The sequence below is a fragment of the Orcinus orca genome, chromosome 3 (assembly GCF_937001465.1).
Source record: "Orcinus orca chromosome 3, mOrcOrc1.1, whole genome shotgun sequence".
NCBI lineage: Eukaryota > Metazoa > Chordata > Mammalia > Artiodactyla > Delphinidae > Orcinus > Orcinus orca.
Window position 1 is genome coordinate 11,404,311 of NC_064561.1, and position 19,118 is coordinate 11,423,428.

The 19,118-nt window shown below is 53.5% G+C and overlaps 3 protein-coding genes across 9 annotated transcripts in view; 1 reads left to right on the forward strand and 2 right to left on the reverse strand.

Annotated features, from left to right (window-relative positions):
• The window catches only part of UBA52 (ubiquitin A-52 residue ribosomal protein fusion product 1), a 143,973-nt gene that overhangs the window by 10,562 nt on the left and 114,293 nt on the right, over nucleotides 1-19,118 (reverse strand). The window lies entirely within an intron of this gene.
• KXD1 (KxDL motif containing 1) overlaps nucleotides 1-19,118 on the reverse strand; it is a 256,867-nt gene that overhangs the window by 7,429 nt on the left and 230,320 nt on the right. The window contains exon 1 of one of the 4 annotated variants that reach the window (XM_012535784.3): nucleotides 50-202. The exons of 1 other annotated variant lie outside the window; for it this stretch is intronic. The gene's annotated coding sequence lies outside the window, so the exon portion shown is untranslated. 2 more of the 4 variants (XM_049708750.1, XM_033401402.2) reach the window with 2 other exon arrangements.
• FKBP8 (FKBP prolyl isomerase 8) lies at nucleotides 4,910-14,343 on the forward strand. Of its 4 annotated transcripts, XM_004277533.4 has the most exons (9): nucleotides 4,910-5,043; nucleotides 6,428-6,747; nucleotides 9,096-9,265; nucleotides 9,420-9,508; nucleotides 9,803-10,023; nucleotides 10,594-10,766; nucleotides 12,673-12,750; nucleotides 13,251-13,382; nucleotides 13,808-14,343. In XM_004277533.4, the coding sequence occupies exons 2-9, from the start codon at nucleotides 6,453-6,455 to the stop codon at nucleotides 13,892-13,894; spliced, it is 1,245 nt and encodes a 414-aa protein (XP_004277581.1). In that variant the 5' UTR covers nucleotides 4,910-5,043; nucleotides 6,428-6,452; the 3' UTR covers nucleotides 13,895-14,343. The 4 variants fall into 4 exon arrangements, with proteins under 4 accessions (XP_004277581.1, XP_012391225.1, XP_033257298.1 ...); XM_012535771.2 differs by lacking the exon at nucleotides 4,910-5,043 and having other exon boundaries at nucleotides 9,806-10,023; XM_033401407.1 differs by lacking the exon at nucleotides 4,910-5,043 and having other exon boundaries at nucleotides 9,096-9,211.

The window sequence follows — 19,118 nt, forward strand, 5'->3', positions numbered from 1 at the left end:
GTCCCCAGCCCCACCCCGAACTCGGCCCCGGCGTCGGTGGCAGCAGCACCTGCACATCTGGCGGCCTTGCTCGCGCTTCCGGGATGGCGCCCGCGCCGCCGCGACGTCACCACGCACCATGCGTGCGAGCGCGCGTGGCGGCGACGTGCCCTGGGCTGACTTGCGTGCGTGGAGGCGCGGCAGGAACGGGTGGAGCTTAGATGCAGCTTCTATTTGCGGGTGCATCACAACAAATAGCCAATCAAGCAGTCTCTCTCGCGCCTGCGTAGTTTCCAAAGCCTGAGCTCCAAGGCAGCCCGGAAGGGGGGAGGGGAATGGGGAGGGAGGATGAAACAACCAATTTTATAGATAGTAAGACTGAGGTCCGAGAGCGGCAAGCAGTCCCACAGGGTCATGTAATCCTCGAGTGGGCTGTGGTGGATCCAGACCCAAATGTTCTGCTTTCCAGGCTGGGAATCAGACTCACTCGGGTTCAAACACCCTGCTGCGTTTTTGGTAACCTTTTTCTGGGCCAGGATCCTGCATTGCATTTAGTCATGTCTCCTTGGTCTCTTCCACTCTGTGACAATTCCTGTCTTCCTTAATCTTTCATGATCTTAATACTTTTGAAGAGTACTGGTTTTGTAGAACACCTAACATTATGGGTTTGTTCAATATTGCCTCATGATTAGACTGAAGTTGAGCAGCTTGGGAAAGAATCCCACAAAAGTGATGTTTCCTTCTCAATGCATCATATCAGGAGACACTGGGATGTTGATATGTCTCATTGTTGGTGACGTTAACTTTGATTACTTGCTTAAGGCAGTGTCTACCAGCTTCTCAACTGTCAAGTTACTATTTTCCTTTGCAATTAATAAGTATCCTATGGGGGGATACTTAAGAGACCATGTAAATACCATTGGTGTTTTGGTCTTGGGTTTTTTTTGTTGTTGTTTACATATTTTTCACCCTTTAGTTTTAGCATCCATTCATGGCTCTTGGCAGCAATAATGATTACTTACTATGTGTTTGCATAATGGTGATTTTTAATTTAATTATTAATTGGAATTCTGTTGTAAACAAGAGCTGTCCATTCTTCTCAATTATGTATTCAAGTATTTATATCACTATGGAGTCATGAGTATTTATTTTATTCTGTGCCTTATAATTAATTTCTATATTATTTATTTTACTGCCCCTTTAATTTAGCTCCTATGTCTTTTTAATATGTCTCCATGTTTCTGTGAGTACGTCCTTACTTTTGGCATCACAAGATGTTCTGTGCTTGCTTTGGAATATCCCTGGAATCAGCCATTTCTCCAAGGAGCCTGGTTCTGCTTCTTGGAGAATGGTATTTAGAAACCAAGATCTGGGTGCTCGGTGTGCTCACTGCTACCCAGGTATTATTGCTTAGAGACCCTCTCAGCAGTCAGAGCTAGGAAATACATGTATGTCTACTAACGCATGCATATACACATCTATTTTTAGTTCTATATCTGTTCCCTTGTGTCTCTACTGAAAACCATGAGTTCATACTGAGATGAGGATGCGTTAAGTGAGATAACCCAAGTTAAATGCATGAACAAAATGGGGCAAATAGTAATTGCTTGATAAGTGTTAGCAATTATCATTAGTTTCTGGGGTCTTATGAAATGTATGTTATATATTATGTGTCTGATTTTTCTGTGTCTCAGTTTGTTAACTGTGAGTCTGGGTGAACCTAGCATCTGCCTCTTAAGGTTGCTAAGAGCTTGAGAGATACACACATACCTTTGGGCACATGGAAGACTCTTTGAGAGCCCTGGAATTGGCATATCTGAGTTCTAATTCCAGCTGTCACATCCTAGCTGGGTAGCCTTGAACAAGTGGCTTAACCTTAAGAAATCATGCAGGTTAATTCCTTACAAGAGGGGTCCCCAACCCCGGGCTGTGGACCAGTACTTTTCCTCGGCCTATTAGGAAACAGGCTGAACAGCCGGAGGTTGGCGACGGGTGACCAAGCAAAGCTTCATCTGCCACTCGCCATCACTCCCCATCAGTCACATTAGCACCTGAACCATTGCTGGCATTACGGCCTGAACCATTGCCCCACCCCACCCCCATCCGTGGAAAAATTGTCTTCCACGAAACCAGTCCCTGGTGCCAAAAAGGTTCGGGACCGCTGCCTTACAACAGAGTTTGGCCCATTGTAAGCCCTTGGTAAACTGAGGGTAAACTCTATTATTACTCTCACACTCTCCTGCCTTCATTCATTGAAAAGTAAACGATGATCAGGAATCTTATACATTCTTATAGTTCAACCAACAGTTTTAAAAATTGTTCAGTAAACCCTCTAGTCACCCCTTCTGGGTTTGGGCCATATTCTGAGAATCCAGAAAATACTCAGTCCCTGCCTAGCCTTGGAGGATGAAGGAGAGTCTGACACAGACAATCCCAGCCCTGAAGGGAACAATGTTGGGTTAGAGGGAGGAGAGACTCAAGGCTGGAGGAACCTACAGAGTGGGGTTTGAGGACTTCTGAAGGCCAGGAAGCAGGTACATCTGGATGGAGTTTTGAGGTAGGATTAGGAGTTTTGCAGGTGCTGACAATCATTCAGGACTGAGGGGATCACAGGAGCAAAGACAGGATGGTGGGAAAGCACATAGTGTGGATTTGATCTTTTAAGAATTGTGGAGCTCCATGACCCAGACAGCAGCCAGTGCTGAGAAGAGCCTGGGTGGCGGCTGCTGGGAAAAGTAGAACTGTGGCTCTGTCTGCATGGCTTTGCCAAGCTGTAGCAGAAGAGGCCCAGACTGGAGAAACCAAGCTTTTCAACGGGTCTCTTGGGCTCTGTTGGAAGCCAGGGAACAATTACGAGGGTCCTGGAAGGGGTGGGGGCTGCACACTGAAGCCAAAAGGGACTTGGCTGGTCCAAAATGTTTTCCTTTTCTATTTTGTTTAAATTTTATTTATTTATTTTCTTGGCTGTCTTGGGTCTTTGCTGCTGTGCGCGGGCTTTCTCTAGTTGCGGCGAGCCAGGGCTACTCTTCGTTGCAGGGCGCGGGCTTCTGATTGCGGTGGTTTCTCTTGTTGCTGACCACGGGCTCTAGGCATGCGGGCTTCAGTAGTTGTGGCACATGGGCTCAGTAGTTGTGGCTCACGGGCTGTAGAGCGCAGGCTCAGTAGTTGTGGTGCAGGGCTTAGTTGCTCCGTGGAATGTGGGATCTTCCCAGACCAGGGCTCGAACCCATGTTCCCTGCATTGGCAGTCGGATTCTTTTTTTTTTTTTAATTTGATTGATTGATTGATTGATTTTTGGCTGTGTTGGGTCTTCATTGCTGTGCGCGGGCTTTCTCTAGTTGCAGTGAGCGGGGGCTACTCTTCGTTGCGGTGCATTGGCTTCTTATTGCTGTGGCTTCTCTTGTTGCGGAACATGGGCTCTAGGTGCACAGGTTTCAGTAGTTGCAGCACGTGGGGTCAGTAGTTGTGGCTCACGGGCTCTAGAGCGTAGGCTCAGTATTTGTGGCACACAGGCTTAGTTGCTCCGCAGCAGGTGTGATCTTCCCGGACCAGGGATCGAACCTGTGTTCCCTGCATTGGCAGGCAGATTCTTAACCACTGCGCCACCAGGGAAGTCCTCCCCCGCCCCCCACCTCTTCTGACTGGGCAGCCTTCCTTCCTCCCCGCCTTCCTTCCTTCCTTCTTTCCACAATGATTTTCCTGAATACCTCCCCCTGTTTTGTGCCATGCAGTATGTAGGCCTCAGGACTAAAACAATAAGAAACAATGTACCCTTCTCAGATTTTGGGGGTCTTCCAGTCTACCGGGTGAGGCAAAAGTCAACCGACGGCACAGACACAAGTGAATCAGTTATGAAGTGGAGGTTCATTTTACCAAGACTGCAGCCAATCAGGACACCTGGCCTTGCCATGGGGAGGTCAGGGATGGCTTCCAGTAGGAGGTGACCTCAGAGCACCTATCTGACAAGTTACCGCCAAAAGCCAGTTACCTTCTCCAGTGTTAGCTACCTCCAAAAGCCAGTGTCCTGCTCATTTATTCATTAATTCATTCAATTATTCATTCATCTATTGAACTCCCATAGGGCCTTAAGCATCATTCAAGGAGGTGGTGAGGACAAAACAGACAAAATTCTTTCCAGGCTGGAGCAAGATGGGGGGAAGGGGGGAAGCAAAAGAATGAACAAGATCATTCTGGAAGGGGGTAACTGCTGGGAAGAAAATAAAATAGAGTGAAAAGGAGTAAGTGCCCCCTCTTTCAAAACATGAGCCATAAAAACCCTTCTAATCAATGCTGACACCTTCTCCTGGGGCCGTGGGCACCTTATCATGCTCTAGCAGAAGGTGCAGGGAGGAGGGACTCCTCCCAGTGGCCCTGCTCTCTCAGCAGTTAACCTAGCCATTATTGAGTTCCTCCAGTATGCACCAGGCCACCCTCCCGGGATTAGACAGACCAGGTGCAGGGGCGGTGTAGCGGGGCGGAGGTTTTGTGTGCTCTTGGGCACGTCGCTCCCCCTCGGGGCCTCGGGTCTACAGAAGTAACTAGCGGTTCAGAGTGGGTTATCCAGCAGTCTGGCTGCCCTGACCTGCAAGCCTGAGCTCCTTAAGGAAATACCGTTTAGTGTTGTCCTCCCAACAGCCCGCAAGGTGAGAGTGCGCGCATAGAGGTGTTTATCCCCATTTCACAGATGAGCAGAATGAAGCTCAAACAGGGGTTGTATGTCTTGCCAAGATGCGCGGCACTGACCCGAGAACTGACTCGGATCTTCAGCCCCCCGCCCCCGCCTCCGCCTCCGCCCTCGCCTCCGTCCGCGCCTCCGTCCGGGGTTGGCGCGACGGCCTCTGCCCCTTTAAGAACGCCCCACGGATGCAAGCAGGAAGGGGGCGGTGCCTGTGCCTGAGAAGGATGTGCTCGCGCACCAATGGACGCTGCAGTCACCGCGGCGGCGTCCAATGGGCGCGGTGAGGGCGGTGCTGGGTGCCAGAGCCTGGTTCCCGAGGCGCGGCGGCCGCGGCTGGGGGCGGGGAGGGGGGCGCAGGACCCCAGGCTGGGGTCCCGGAGCCGGAGGCACGTGTCCCGGGGCGCCGGCGGGGTAGCGCTGGCCCGGAGCGCTGCCCGGACCTGGGCTAGTCCGGGGGCCGGCGCGGCGGGGGCTGCGGCTGCTAGGCGGAGTGAAGGGCCGCGGGGGAGGCGAGCCGGGGGGCGCGGGGGTTCTGAGTGCCGGAGAGGGCGCGGCCTGGTGAGGGCAGCTGGGGGTGGGGGCCACGGAAGGTCAAGGGCAGCGGCTGGGGGCGCTGCCGGCGGAGACGTGCAGGGCCGGGGGCGCCCGAGGGTTGCGGGGGGTCGGGAGCCCCAGACTGGTGGCGTCAAACAGGCGTGGGGCGTTGGGAACTTGGGTGGGAGGTTGACGGTAGGCCAGGCCGGTGCAGGGGGCGTCTGGAGAGCGTAGGGTGTTATGGGATGGGGAGGGGGGGCGTCTGGGGATATCAAGGTGTTGAGGGGCGACGGGCCAGCTGTGGGGGAAGCTGGCCCGGGCTGGGGTCGGTGCTTGGGGTGGGGGGAGGGCTATTTATGCGAGCGCAGGAGATTGTGAGGGTGGGGGCTGGGAGGGTCTCAGAAAATGGGACCCGAGCCCGGAAGGAGCAGGCAGGTGAGGGTTAGGGAGGGGATGCTGTGGGTTAGAATGACGGCTCTACCACCGCCAGAGCTTGGGGCCTGGGGGAGGCGGACAGTTCTTGATGGTCCAAGGAAGAAGCCGTGGGGGTCTCGACCACTCCTCCTCAAAGGAGACTACTTTGAGAAGGTGGTAAGAAGGCCTGAGGAGAGGAGAAAAGGCTCCCAAGGAATGGCTTGGGTCAAGGTCCCTGGTGTTGGGGGCGGTGGTATTAGGTTCAGTGTATGGAAGGAAAGCCTTGGGGTTTCTGGGTGGCTCCCCTTAGGAGAAGGGACAGCTGGAGGTGGGGAGCTCTGGTAAAGATTCAGTTATTTTTCCCTTGGGCTCTAAAAAATAGTCTCCCCAAGATCTCAGGGGTTTTCCCCCTGAAAAAAATCCCAGCACCAGCTCTGGACATTTAAGCAGATAAAGCCCTAGGTTCAAATCCTGCCTCCTGTGGTTGGCTTGCTCTGTGACCTTGGGCAAATGGCTTTGCCACTCTGGGCCTCAATTTCCTTTTCTGCAGGGGGAATGTTCCCTACTTCCCCGGGGTATATAAAGATTAAATAATAGTTAATAATAGCTAACACTGTTTGAACCTGATGCCAGGGCTTGATGAGTGGGTTGTTAAGTCCTTTGGACAAACCAGGGTTGTTACTCTACCCACCCTGTAGATGAGGAAACTAAGGCCTGGAGCCCCTGAGTCACACAGCAAGTGATCGGCGGTGTGGAGAATGGAGGCAGAGGAGATTTGAGGGGCTTGGTGGGATTCTTACCCCCATCCATTCTCCCCACCAGGGCCAATTCCCATCCCCGCAGCAGCATGGCATCCTGTGCTGAGCCCTCTGCTGCGGACCCTGAGCCCACTGCCCCGCCACCTGCTGGGGTCCCACCACTTGAGGACTTCGAAGTGCTGGACGGGGTGGAAGACGCAGAGGGCGAGGAGGAGGAGGAGGAGGAGGAGGAGGATCTGAGTGAGCTGCCGCCACTTGAGGATGTAGGGCAGCCCTCACAGGAGGAGGCCGAGCAGCCCGGGGCCCTGGCCCGAGAGTTCCTGGCTGCCATGGAGCCAGAGCCTGAGCCCGCCCCAGCCCTGGACGAGTGGCTGGACATCCTGGGTAAGGAGCAGGGGTGGCTCGGGTTGACCGACAGGGCCTGGACAGCTCAGGTTCAGGAGTGACCTTGACCTAGGCCCTCTCCCCCTGAGCCTCATTTCCCCATCTCTGTTGTGAAGGAGGTTGGAAGTAAAACATGTGGTAACCACGTTGATCGCCAGCCACAGGCAGTTGCTCGAGACACTTCACGTTTATGCCCTTTTCTTGCCTCCCCACCCCATGACTTGCTTTCGCAGAGCTGTTAACAGGGCTCAGAGAGGCTGAATCACTTGCCCAGAGCCGCACAGCCAGCACAGCAGGCACTGGCAGCTCCCAATCCCCACTTTTCTTGGCATTTGTCTGGCAAGTGCCTGTCCCCAGAACAATGTGTCCTGAGGTCAAATAGATCTGTGGAACATTCCATTTTGTTCATCCCTGTGTCTGGTTGATAGTATTCATTAGTGTGCTAATTGTTCAGAAAAGTCCTGCAAGAAAGTAGGAGAACCCACACATGTGCCACCCCCATGTACCCCATCACAACAACTCTAGAAGATAAACACAGCGATACTAGTTCTGATATCTAATACACTAAATAATGCTAATGACCACACAAATAATAGTAAAACGTTATTACTACCATCATTAGTGCTAATGATACAGTAGTATCAAATAATACTGGTACTGATAAAATCGAATTGGTACTGATTTCACCTCCACTACAGATATAAACCTTACTGCGCCTAAAAATAACACCAGGTGATATTTACTGAGCATTGGTTCTGTGCCAGGCCTGTGCATCATCTTATTTTATCCTCACAGCAACCCCACGATGTAAGTCCTACCATATCCCCGTTTTACAGATAGGGAAACAGGCTCAGAGAGGTGAAGGCACTTGTCCAAGGTTGCACAGCCTCCTTGGCTGTATTAAAGTTTGGGAAGCTCTTCTCTAATGATATTAAGAGCAGCCCTGCTCCCTGCCTGAGCATGAGGATGGCTCTGTTTGTTTATATTCGAGCCAGCTGCTTTCTGAAGTCAGAATTCAGGCTTCTAGACAAGGAAACTGAGGCCTTGAGAGGGGCTGTGATTCTACATCCCCGGGTTTACCTGGGTGAGAGGCAGTGCCTGGTTGAGGTCCTACCAGCATATCCACTATTAGTGCCCAGAAACCTCAAGACACAGGGGTCTCTTGGCATCCACTAGATCATTGGTTCTCAAACTGGATGCAGGGGCATGTATAAGTTGGGGAGCACTGCAGAAATTTGGAACACTCTAGAATATTCCATAGTATTAATAGATCTCTCTGCCCCTTACCTTTAGACTGGGGTCTACTCAGACTCATGGTAGTATTTTCCAGACCAGTGGAATATTATGGAATACAGGTACTTGTTGGAACATGGGTGACTGCAGATGATGTCAGTCTGACGTGCCCCATAGGTGTAAGCCCTCTATTGCCCCAGCAGTTGTCATGGCATGACCGTGGGTGTCATCATTGCGGGGGCTCCTTGAGTGGATTCATGAGAGCACGGGGCCCCATGCCTGGTACTCAGTAGGTGTTGGCTGTGGCCATTTGGCCATTCCTAAGATCGTTTGGGGTATGGAGGGGAACATAGTGGTCTCTTCGGCCGCTGGAGGGGGGCGTTGGGGGCTACTTTTGCTTATAGGTCCTTCAGTGATGTGGTGCTTTGGTCGGGACACAGTCCTGGCATCACAGGTGCTCTGCTAACCAAGCAAACTACTCACTAGGTGTCACCAGGATACCCCCTGATCACCCCATTTCATGGCTGGGTAAATCGAGGTCCACACGTCACAGGGCTGAGATTGGAACCGGAGGAGGGAGGAGAGGGCAGCTCCAGAGTCTCATTACTGGGTATCCCTGCTGCCCTGATTGTGGTAGGCAGGATGGCTTTTCTCAGCCCTTTGCCCTCACTGAGCCTTGACTTTCTTTTTTTTTTTTCTCTTCTTTTGGCCACGCCGCCTGGCTTGCGGGATCTCAGTTACCTGACCACGGATTGAACCCGGGCCACAGTAGTGAAAGCCCGGACCCGGAATGCTAACCATTAGGCCACCGGGGAACTACCTTGGTTTTCTTAAGATAACAGACCAGCCAGCGTTCACTGAGCCCATCCTTGGAGCCAGTATCGTCAGTCCCCAAATCAATCCTTTCATGCCCAGTGTCCAAGCCGGGGACACTGAGGCCCAGAGGCATGGGGTCACCTGCCCAGTAGTGGCGGAGTGGCCACTGAAAACTCAGCTTGTGCCCTGGTGCTGTGCCACCCCCAGGATAGGCAGGGCTGGGGAGGGGGGAGTGCCCAGGGGGCAGCTGCCCATCTGAGCTGCTCAGTGACAGGCTGCTTGTCCCTGCTCCATGGCAGGGAATGGGCTGTTGAGGAAGAAGATGCTGGTTCCAGGCCCACCAGGCTCAAGCCGCCCGGCCAAGGGCCAGGTGGTCACCGTGCAGCTGCAGACTTCGCTGGAGAATGGCACACGGGTACAGGAGGAGCCGGAGCTGGTGTTCACTCTGGGTGACTGTGATGTCATCCAGGTGGGAACGGTGCAGGGCCTGGGCAGTTCTGGGTGGGGAGGGGCTGGGGTGAGATGCAGGGGAGGTGGTGGTGGTGGTGGCGGCCGGGTGGGTGGGCACTGCTGTACTGCACCTGGACCCACTCAACTCATGCCACTCCCCTCCCTGACCCCAGGCCCTGGATCTCAGTGTCCCGCTCATGGACGTGGGAGAGACGGCTATGGTCACTGCTGATTCCAAGTACTGCTACGGCCCGCAGGGCAGGTGAGTACCTGCTGCCTGCAGGGGTCCCTGTGAGGGTGAGGAAGTGGGTGGGACCGGTTGCTCCCCCATCTCACCCTATCTAGGTGCACATTTTATAGAAAAGGAAACGGGCTCCGGGAGGGGAACACCCGCACCAAGTCACGGAGCTCAAGAGTAGCAAGAGTTAACTTCCCTTGTGTTTTACTGAGGAGGGGGTGACGGCCCTTTCCTGCCTGTTCCCACTGAACCTAGTGTGTCTGGGGTTCAGTCATGGTGGCCGCTGGGTCTGAGTGCTGTCCCCACCCCATCCTCCAGCAGGAGCCCATACATCCCCCCACACGCGGCCCTGTGCCTGGAGGTGACCCTGAAGACTGCTGTGGATGGGCCTGACCTGGAGATGCTCACGGGGCAGGAACGCGTGGCCCTGGCCAACCGGAAGCGGGAGTGTGGCAATGCTCACTACCAGCGGGCCGACTTCGTGCTGGCCGCCAACTCCTACGACCTCGCCATCAAGGCCATCACTTCTAGTGCCAAAGGTGACCGCCAGGTCGAATCCCAGCACCTCCTCTGCAAAGCCATCCCCACTAGTGCTAGAAACTTCAAGCCACAGAGGGCCCCAGATTCAAAATGTTCTAGAAAATTCTAGAATATGGATAGATGTTTATGCCTAGTCTTTAGATATTTCTAGACTTATATCCCAGGTCCGTGGACTGTTATGGAGTGCAGGTAGATGTTGGAACGTGGGTGACTGCAGATATTGTCAATCCATGATCAGGCCCTCGTTCACTTAGGCTCCATTTTTGTCGACTCCTTGGGAGTGCCCTGAGGACGGCACTGGTCTTGGCCCATGTTAGAGATGGGGAAACTGAGGCCAGAGAGGCCTGAGGTCCCCCAGGGAGTAGGTGGTAGAGGCCCCAGCACTGGCATCTTGAAAACCCCCCATTTCCTGTGACTGGGACGCTCAGAGACCCTTCCCCCCCAGTCTCCTCCAGTACCAGCTGCAGTGGGGTGGGCCTAGGCCTGGGTCACATAATCCCTCTGCAGATGGTTGTGGGTGGCTGGCGGTGTGGTAACAGTGGCTGTAGTTGAGTGCTGTCCCCCAACAGTGGACATGACATTCGAGGAGGAGGAGGAGCTCCTGCAGCTGAAGGTGAAGTGTCTGAACAACCTGGCAGCCTCACAGCTGAAGCTGGACCACTACCGTGCAGCGCTGCGCTCCTGCAGCCTTGTGCTCGAGCACCAGCCCGACAACATCAAGGCGCTCTTCCGCAAGGGCAAGGTGAGCTGCAGCTCACAGGCAGCAGGCGGGCAGGCTGGCTCCCTGACCTCAGAGCAGTGGCGCTGGTCCCAAACCCTAGATTTGAGATAGGCACAGGTATCAGTCAGCCAAGCTCTCTGGGGTATAAATGGGGAAACTGAGGCTCAGACAGGTGCAGGGGTGTGGCCTGGGTCACAGCAATTCATTGACTGAGGCCAGATTTTTTTTTTTTTTTTTTTTTTTTGTGGGCTGCACTACATGGCATGTGAGATCTTAGTTCCCCAACCAGGGATCAAACCCGTTCCCCCTGCATTGGAAGCGTGGAGTCTTAACCACTGGACCACTAGGGAAGTCCCCTGACTGAGGTCAGATTTGAACCCTGGGTCTTAGGTTCCCTCTACTCCCCAACACTGCCCTTTGGCCCATTGATAACTGTTCTTTGCATATAATCCTTTGTGACTCCCATCTTCCTCAGAGTAAAAGCCGGGTTCTTATTTCAGCCTTTAAGGCTCTGAGCTATCTGGTCTTCCTCCTGCCATCATCTTCCAGTGTACTCTTGCCTTTTTGCATGCTGCTCAGCTTCTCCACTACTTGTTGCCTGGGCCAGGTCTGCTCCTACCCCCGTGCCTTTGCACAGGCTATGTTCTCTGCTTGAGATATTCATACCCCAAATACACCTATGGGTCCTTCTCTCACCTCCTTCAAGTCTTTGCTCTGATGTCACCTCCTCAGGAAGTCCTCCCTACAACACCCACCCTGACCCTCTGCCCTGCCTTCATGTTTCCTGTGTCACTGTCAGCATGGCCAGGTGTCATGCCTCTTGTCCATCTCCCTTACCAGAAGGTGGGGATTTTGTATGTCTCATTCACTGCTAAATCTCTAGCTCTTCAAACAGAGCCAGGCATACAGTAGGTGCTGAGTAAGTGCTGGTGGAATGTAGGAGTGAATTTGGCTTGAATGGATTTGACTTTAATTGCTTTTGTCCCCATCTCTGTTCATCTTCACCCTGTTGGGATAGGGGGTGCTTTCAGCATTTTTTAGCAGTAAACCAAGGAAACTGAGGTGCAAGCAAACGCAGGGTCACCTAGTGTGTTAATGAGAGGCCTGAGCAGGCCAGCCAGCATTTTTTAAGTGCTTTTTGTGTGTAGAGTTCTGCATAGAAACGGAGAGTAGAGAAAAGATGTTGTCCCTGTTTTTCAAGGGTTTAGAATCTTCTTGTGGGGAGTGAGACTGTCTGCTCATGTAGCCTTATACATGTTTGGGTCTGCTGGTTGAAGGTGACGGAAAACTACTCAAATAGATTCAGCCAAAGGAATTAACGACTTGTGGAACTGCCAAGTCAGGGGTAATGGCTTCAGGCACAGCTGGATCCAGGTGTTTAGAAATGCTGTGCAGATGCTGTGTCTGTCTGCCGCGTTTCTCTCTCAGGCAGGCTCCTCTCTCAGGGTGACCAAGATGCTCCCTCCTGCTCTGCCAAAAGCTCCAGGCTTCCATCCCTTCCACTTAGCAACTGGCCTCTCAGTGGTACCAGCAGAGTTCAGGCTGGATCTCACTGGCTGGCTTGAGTCACATGCCTGGCTCTGAATCATTCGATGTGGCCAGAGCTTTGGCAGCATCCATTTGGCTTCTCGAGCCAGCCGAGGTGGTGAAGGAGGAGGAGAGACCAGCACCTGGGTCTCCTGCACAGGATGAGCCAGACACCCAGGAGAAGGAGCAGGTTAGGGGAGTGACACCAAGCCTGGTGGTCTGCTCATGTAGTCTAAGGGCTCAGGGGAGCAGTGTACGGGTGACTGGACCCCCGGGGCACTTGCTAGAGATACATTTGGGACTAGTCAGGTGGCCAGGAGCCTGGCAGGGCTGGGTCTCTTGAAGGAGAATGTGGCCCACCGTGGGTCCAGAATGATATACGCCCCACTTCCTCCCACAGGTGTTGGCCCAGCAAGGCGAGTACAGTGAGGCCATCCCCATCTTGAGAGCAGCCCTGAAGCTGGAACCTTCCAACAAGGTGAGCAGAATGGGGGCACCCTGAGATTTGCTGTGCCGGCCTGTCTGGGAAGTTCTTCCTGTGGCCTGCCCCTTAGCCTTCTTGCTATGGTTCTCCCTATGGTGTTTCTACCTGGGAAGTGGCAGGGGGTAGGTAGCTGAAGGGCCCCAGCCCACCTGCTGAGGCCCTTATTGACCCTTGCATAGGCAGTCTGGACTCACCCCCAACAGGGGTCCCAGAGGCCAAGGGCACTAGCCAGCCTGGCCAATGCCAGTGTCTTCAGCTTTCTTCCCAGAACCTTCCTCTCTCCTGGCCACCCTTGCTCCACTCCATCTTCTGGCTTCCTAGGAGGATGGAGATAGCAGCCTTCACTTCGCCGATGCCCAGAGAATAGCTGACAGAATTCCCATGTCCCAGTGGTTCCAGCCCCGAAGGGCCCCAGGGCCCCAGAAAGGCAGACTGCTAGCAGTGATCGTTGGCTTCTGCTGCCACCTGCCCTCACAGACACCCCCCTCTCACAGACGATCCATGCAGAGCTCTCAAAGCTGGTGAAGAAGCACGCGGCCCAGCGGAGCACTGAGACCGCCCTGTACCGGAAGATGCTGGGCAACCCCAGCCGGCTGCCTGCCAAGTGTCCTGGCAAGGGTGCCTGGGTGAGCTGGGGCCGGCGGGCACAGGGAGGCTCCTAGAGTAGGGGCAGGGGCTATGGGCAGGGTACGCCATGCAGAGGGAGTTTCTTCATTTTGCAAACATCGATGTCTTCATGAACTGGGGTGTTGTGGACCATGCTGGGGACACAGAGAAGCCCAGTGCTGTGTGACTAGGACTAAAGCAGAAGATAAAACACAATCTGGAGGGCTCAGGGTGGGGCTCATCCAGAGGGGAAGGGGAGGTGTACCAGAGGAGGGGACATTTGGCTTGAGTTTTGATGCATGAGTAGGAGTTTTCCAAGAGGCAGGCAAGGCATTGTCAGGCAGTGGTTTCCTGGGAGGCCTTTTTGGGGCCTGTTGCTAGCTGAAGTGCAAGACATCCGTCTTGACCGCTGTCTAGCCTCCTCTTCCCTCTCCTTTATCCACAGTCCATCCCATGGAAGTGGCTGTTTGGGGCAACTGCTGTCGCCCTGGGGGGCGTGGCACTCTCTGTGGTCATCGCTGCCAGGAACTGACCACCCAGGTGGCCGCCATCCCCTCCACTCACCGTGGACCCCACCCTGCGCTCCCTAACTCCCCCAGGCTCCCTGTCCACTGCCCTAACTGGCCTAGCCCCCTCCTCTGGGGCGGGGGCAGTGAGGTTTGGGGGTCGTGTGGCCCAGCGAGCAGGAGGGACTGAGCCCTATAGGAGGAAAGTGAGGCAGGGCCCGGGCCCCACGTCCAGCCCGGAGCAAGGGGGCCCTCATTCCTCCAGACCCAATTCCCACCCCTGACCCCACCCCCTGGGTTAGGTCCCAACAGGGTCCAGCCTCAGTTTCTCCTTCCCAACAGGCCTGGGGGCAGCCCTTCCCCCACCCATTCCCTGTCCAAGCGCCAACTCCTCCTGCCCCGCCTGCTGCCCTCTGTCCAGGTACCCCACCCCCCACCCCCCAACACACAGTGAAATAAAGCCTCCCACCCCGCACCCTGCTGGCTCTGGAGCCTTCTTCCACCATCACTTGGGGCTGAGCCAGAGACAGCCTGTGCCTTGTCCAGGGTCACACAGGACCGTGGATATGGCCAAGCCAGGACTAGAGTGGGGGTTGTCTGCTCTCAGATCACAGCAGACCATCTTTACCAATGGGGACACTGAGACCTGGAATAGCGGGGCGTTATGCTCAGGGTCCCTGGTCAGACTCTGTGGGGGTTCACAGCTAGCTATGCTCCTTACCCCACCTCTCTTGACTCTGTTGGCTCTTCTGAAATTGGGGACCTTGATGGGACCTAACTTGGGACTCTGCTGAGCCCTCAGTGACCACAGGGGTCTGGCTGTGCAGCAAGAGGACAGCCCCATGTCTGGGCAGCAACATAGCCAGTGCAAAGGCCTTGGAGCAGCATGGAACCTCGTCTGTTCAAAGTTGATAAAGGTGGGTGGTCAGCAGAGCTGGACCCTGCAGGGCCTTGGGGGCTATGGGGAGGGGTTGGGAGCTCCATCCCATCTCCTTTTCCCTACAACCCAGGGCTGTTGGAGCTTCTTTCCAAAATTTGCCCACTGTCACAACCAGGACAGCCAGAGCCAGTGTTTGGGCCTTTATTAACCTGAGTTCCTCTCACTGCTGCTGTCTCTGAGATAGACCACACAAGTGTTCGGCCTGCCCCCATCCCTTACAGTCCAGGAGTAGAAGCAACTGGCCACAGCCACCCAGCAGAAGGTGGCCATCAGGCCTGGAAACTAGATCTTTGCCCTGCCTGCTCCAGGCCGTTGCTGGGCCACCTGGATTACTCTCAGGGCATAAATTGGGGTGGCTTGGACCTGCTTCTCCTCTCCACCATTCAGCCCCCTTAGGTTTCTACCTTGTCCTCAGACAGGAAGGGGGCTCCATGGAAGGTGCTGGGGCGGGGACCATGGGTTGGCCAGGTTCGGGAGACCTGCATCTCAGGCAGGATACCCCCTCTTTCCTCAGTCTCCTTGACTTCAGGCTGGGAAGCTGGCCTGAAGGTTGGCCAGGGGGACTGTGGGCCGGCTGGGGTGACTTCCTGGCCCGGGTGTGAGAGTCACCACTGCTGACATTCCTGAGCACTGATTGTGTGCTGGCAATGGGGTTAGTCCACTGTTTACCCACAGCAGCCTTGTTCTGTGCCCATTTTTCATGTATTCTGGGGACAAGTCCTTTGTCGTATAGGTATATTGTGAATGTAGTTCCCACTCTGTGGCTCACTTTTCATTTTCTTAATGATGTCTTTCAAAGAGCAGACATTTAAAATTTGATGCAGGGCTTCCCTGGTGGCGCAGCGGTTGAGAGTCCGCCTGCCGATGCAGGGGATACGGGTTCGTGCCCCGGTCCGGGAGGATCCCACATGTCGCGGAGCGGCTGGGCTCGTGAGCCATGGCCGCTGGGCCTGCGCGTCCGGAGCCTGTGCTCCGCAGCGGGAGAGGCCACAGCGATGAGAGGCCAGCATACCGCAAAAAAAAAAAAAAAAAAAAAAAAAAAATTTGATGCAGTCCAATTTGTCAGTTTTTTTTCTTCCATTCCATGTGCTTTTTGTCAATATTTGCTGAGCCCAGCTTGTAGAGATTTTCTAGGTTTTCTTTTAAAAGTCCTATGGCTTTAGCTTTTGCATTGAGATCTATGAGCCACTTTGAGTTAATTTTTGTATGTGGTGTGAGGTTGGGGTTGAGGTTCATTTTTTTCTTCTTTTAAAATATTAATTAATTAATTTGGCTGTGCTGGGTCTTAATTGCAGCACATGAGATCTTCGTTGCCGCATGTGGGACCTTTAGTTGCAGCACACAAACTCTTAGTTGCGGCATGTGGGATCTAGTTCCGTGACCAGGGATCGAACCTGGGCCCCCTGCATTGGGAGCGCAGAGCCGTAGCCACTGGAGCACCGGGGAAGTCCCCATTTTTTTCCATGTAGCCATCCAGTTGTTGCAGAAACATCTGTGGGGAAGACTTACTTTTCCCTAGTGAGTTACTGTGGCAGCTTTGTCAAAAGCAACTGACCACACATGTGTGTCTTTTCTGGACTCTGCTCTATGGTGAGGGTCTCTGTGTCCCCTTGGCAGGTTCCACACTGTCCTGAAGACTGTAGCTTTTTAGTAATGATGGAGTCAGGCTGGGTGTGCCCTCCACCTTTGCCCCTTTTCTCCATGGTTGCTTTGGTTGTGTCCCATTATTAGCTGAGCAGACTGAGGCCCAGAGAGGAGACATCTCCTGCCCAGGGTCCCACTACCTGGAAGCAACAGGCAGGATTTGGCCCAGGTCGGCCTGCCTCCAGAGCACATGCTCCACCCACCAGCTGGTTCTGCATCTTACTGCAAGTTAAGGCCAGGAGATGAGAAAGGCCTTGAATGCCATGGCCAGATGTGTGACTTTAATGTGTTCACCCCCTTGGTCATTCCATCCTCAGTAGTCTGAACAGGGTTGGGGTGGGGAGCCAGGGCATCCAGGACGAGGGGCATCGAAGTTGCCCTAAAGGCACAAGGAGGCCTTTGGTGGGTGGCAAACGGTGCTTGCTCCTGGTTCAGGCATAGCATGTGCAAACGTGTGCTGGCTGGCTGGTGTGTGGTATGTTCAGAGGACAACTAGGATGGATTTTTCTTTCACATCAAAACATATACCAGTGCCTTCTGTGTACCCTGTCTTTGGCGATGACTCAGCCTGAACTTGCCCTCGAGGGGCGCGACTCTCAGTGGGCTGTGAGTTGGAAGTGAACATGGTAGAATGAGCTTTGCGTGTGAGAGCTCATGTCTCCCGAGCACTTCAGTGGGATGACCTTTGCATACTTCCATCTCATGTCATCCTTAAAGGACAACTTCCTGGTGGGGAGTGTTGGCTGGGGTCACCCAGTGTGGAATCATCAGTGTCTCTGAATGCTTGTGCTCTATTTCTCCTCCTGGTGGAACTCACCTTTACTCCTCATCATGCAGATGGAGCTGGTTCCCCACCAGCCTTCAGGGGTGGATCTGCAACCCAGGCCTGACCAATCAGAGCATTCTAGCCCTCTGGCCACAGTGATTGGCTCCTGGGTGGTCACGTGACACACAGTGAACTATTAAAGCCTTCTGTGGTACTTCTGCTGGAGCCATGAGGGCACCTGGAGCCCCACCTGCTTTAGAGTGGTAAAGAAATAACTCATCAGGCCTGGGTTGTCCAAACTATGCACATTTAAAGGACTGGTCCTTGACTGGCACCTGGGAGGTCACCTCTAGACTCTTGGAATGTCCTGACTGGTATAAGTGTTTACCTGAGGTTGTGGGCCACACCAGATAGTCCATGCTAACAATATGATTTAGGGTGGGGGCTTTTGGCCACATGATATCAGTTCAACCTCTGGACGGGCTGGAGACTGAATTTCATCGCGTGGGTGGTCAGCCATATCTTCATGACTGACCCCTCCTCCCCAACAAAAACCCTGGACAAGGCTCGGGTGAGCTTCCCTGGATGGCGGTATTCCATGTGTGTTGTCACATGGAATTGCTGTCATTGCTGGGAAAATTCAGTGCTGTCTGCAGCCAGAAGCTTGTGCCTGGTTTCTCTTGGTTTCTGCCTTGTGCACCCTTTTCCTTTGCTGATCCTTATCCTTTCGCTGTGATCAACCGTAGTCACGAGTGTAACAGCTTTTCTGAGTTCTCCTAGTGAATTATCAAACCTGAGGGCGGTCTTGGGGATCCCTGACAACAGATGTCTTTACCCCCATCCCGAGAAGAGCTGTGAGCGCCCCCCTACCCATTGCACAAATGAGTCCTGAGGCCCCAAAAGGTAGACTTGCTGGCTCTGAGGTGCCCAGCTAAGGGAGCACCGGAGCAGGCTGCTTGCTGGCCACCCTACCATGCAAAGGGGCCAGCTCCAAACTGAGTGTTCTCATGGATCATCACGTTCCCTTTGCTGCAAAACTGTTTGCTTCAAAATCCCAAAGGTCCATTTGCTCTGACCTAGCATCTCAAGTTTCAGGAAGTTCTGGGACAGATGTGCAGAGATGTGTCTCTAAGGGCTGTGCGTTGCAGAAGTTTTAAGGCGTTTCTAAGATTTCTCATCCTGTGTCATCCCAGGTCTGGGAATGTGGTAGACCTCACTCCCATGATTGTGTTGTTATTGGGCACAGTTTACCTTAAGATAACCTGGGTGGGCCTGACCCTGCTGGTTGTAGAAGAGGAAGTCAGAGGGATTCAACATGAGGGAGGTCTCTATTGCTGAGATGGAGGGGGCCACGTGGCCAGCGCCTGAGAGTGGCCCCCAGCTGACAGCAAGGAAGTGGGGACCTCAGTCCTACAACCACCAAAAAATGAGTTCTGCCAACAACCTGAAGGAGTTTGAACACAGATCCTTCTCCAGATGAGCCTCTGGATGAGGACACAGTCAAGCCAATACCTTGATTACAGCCTCATGAGACCCTGAGCAGAGAACCAGTTAAAACATACTAGACTTATGACTCACAGAAACTGTGAGATAATAAATGTTCCTTATATTAAGTCACTAAGTTTGAGATACTTTGTTACACAGCAATAGGCAGCAATAGCAAACTAATACATATATTAGCGATAGCCAACTAATGAATAGTGGGTGTTCATCCCAGTGTAGTTTAAAAACCCACAAACTGCAAAGAACATAAATGTCTAACGGAAAGGTTATGTACATAAACTCTTGTAAACCCATTAATAATAATAACAATTTCCATGACGATGCCATTTGCCTTTGGTCTAGGGCCAGGCTCTTGGGTAAATGCTGTTATTATCCCTATTTTATGGATGAGCAAAAT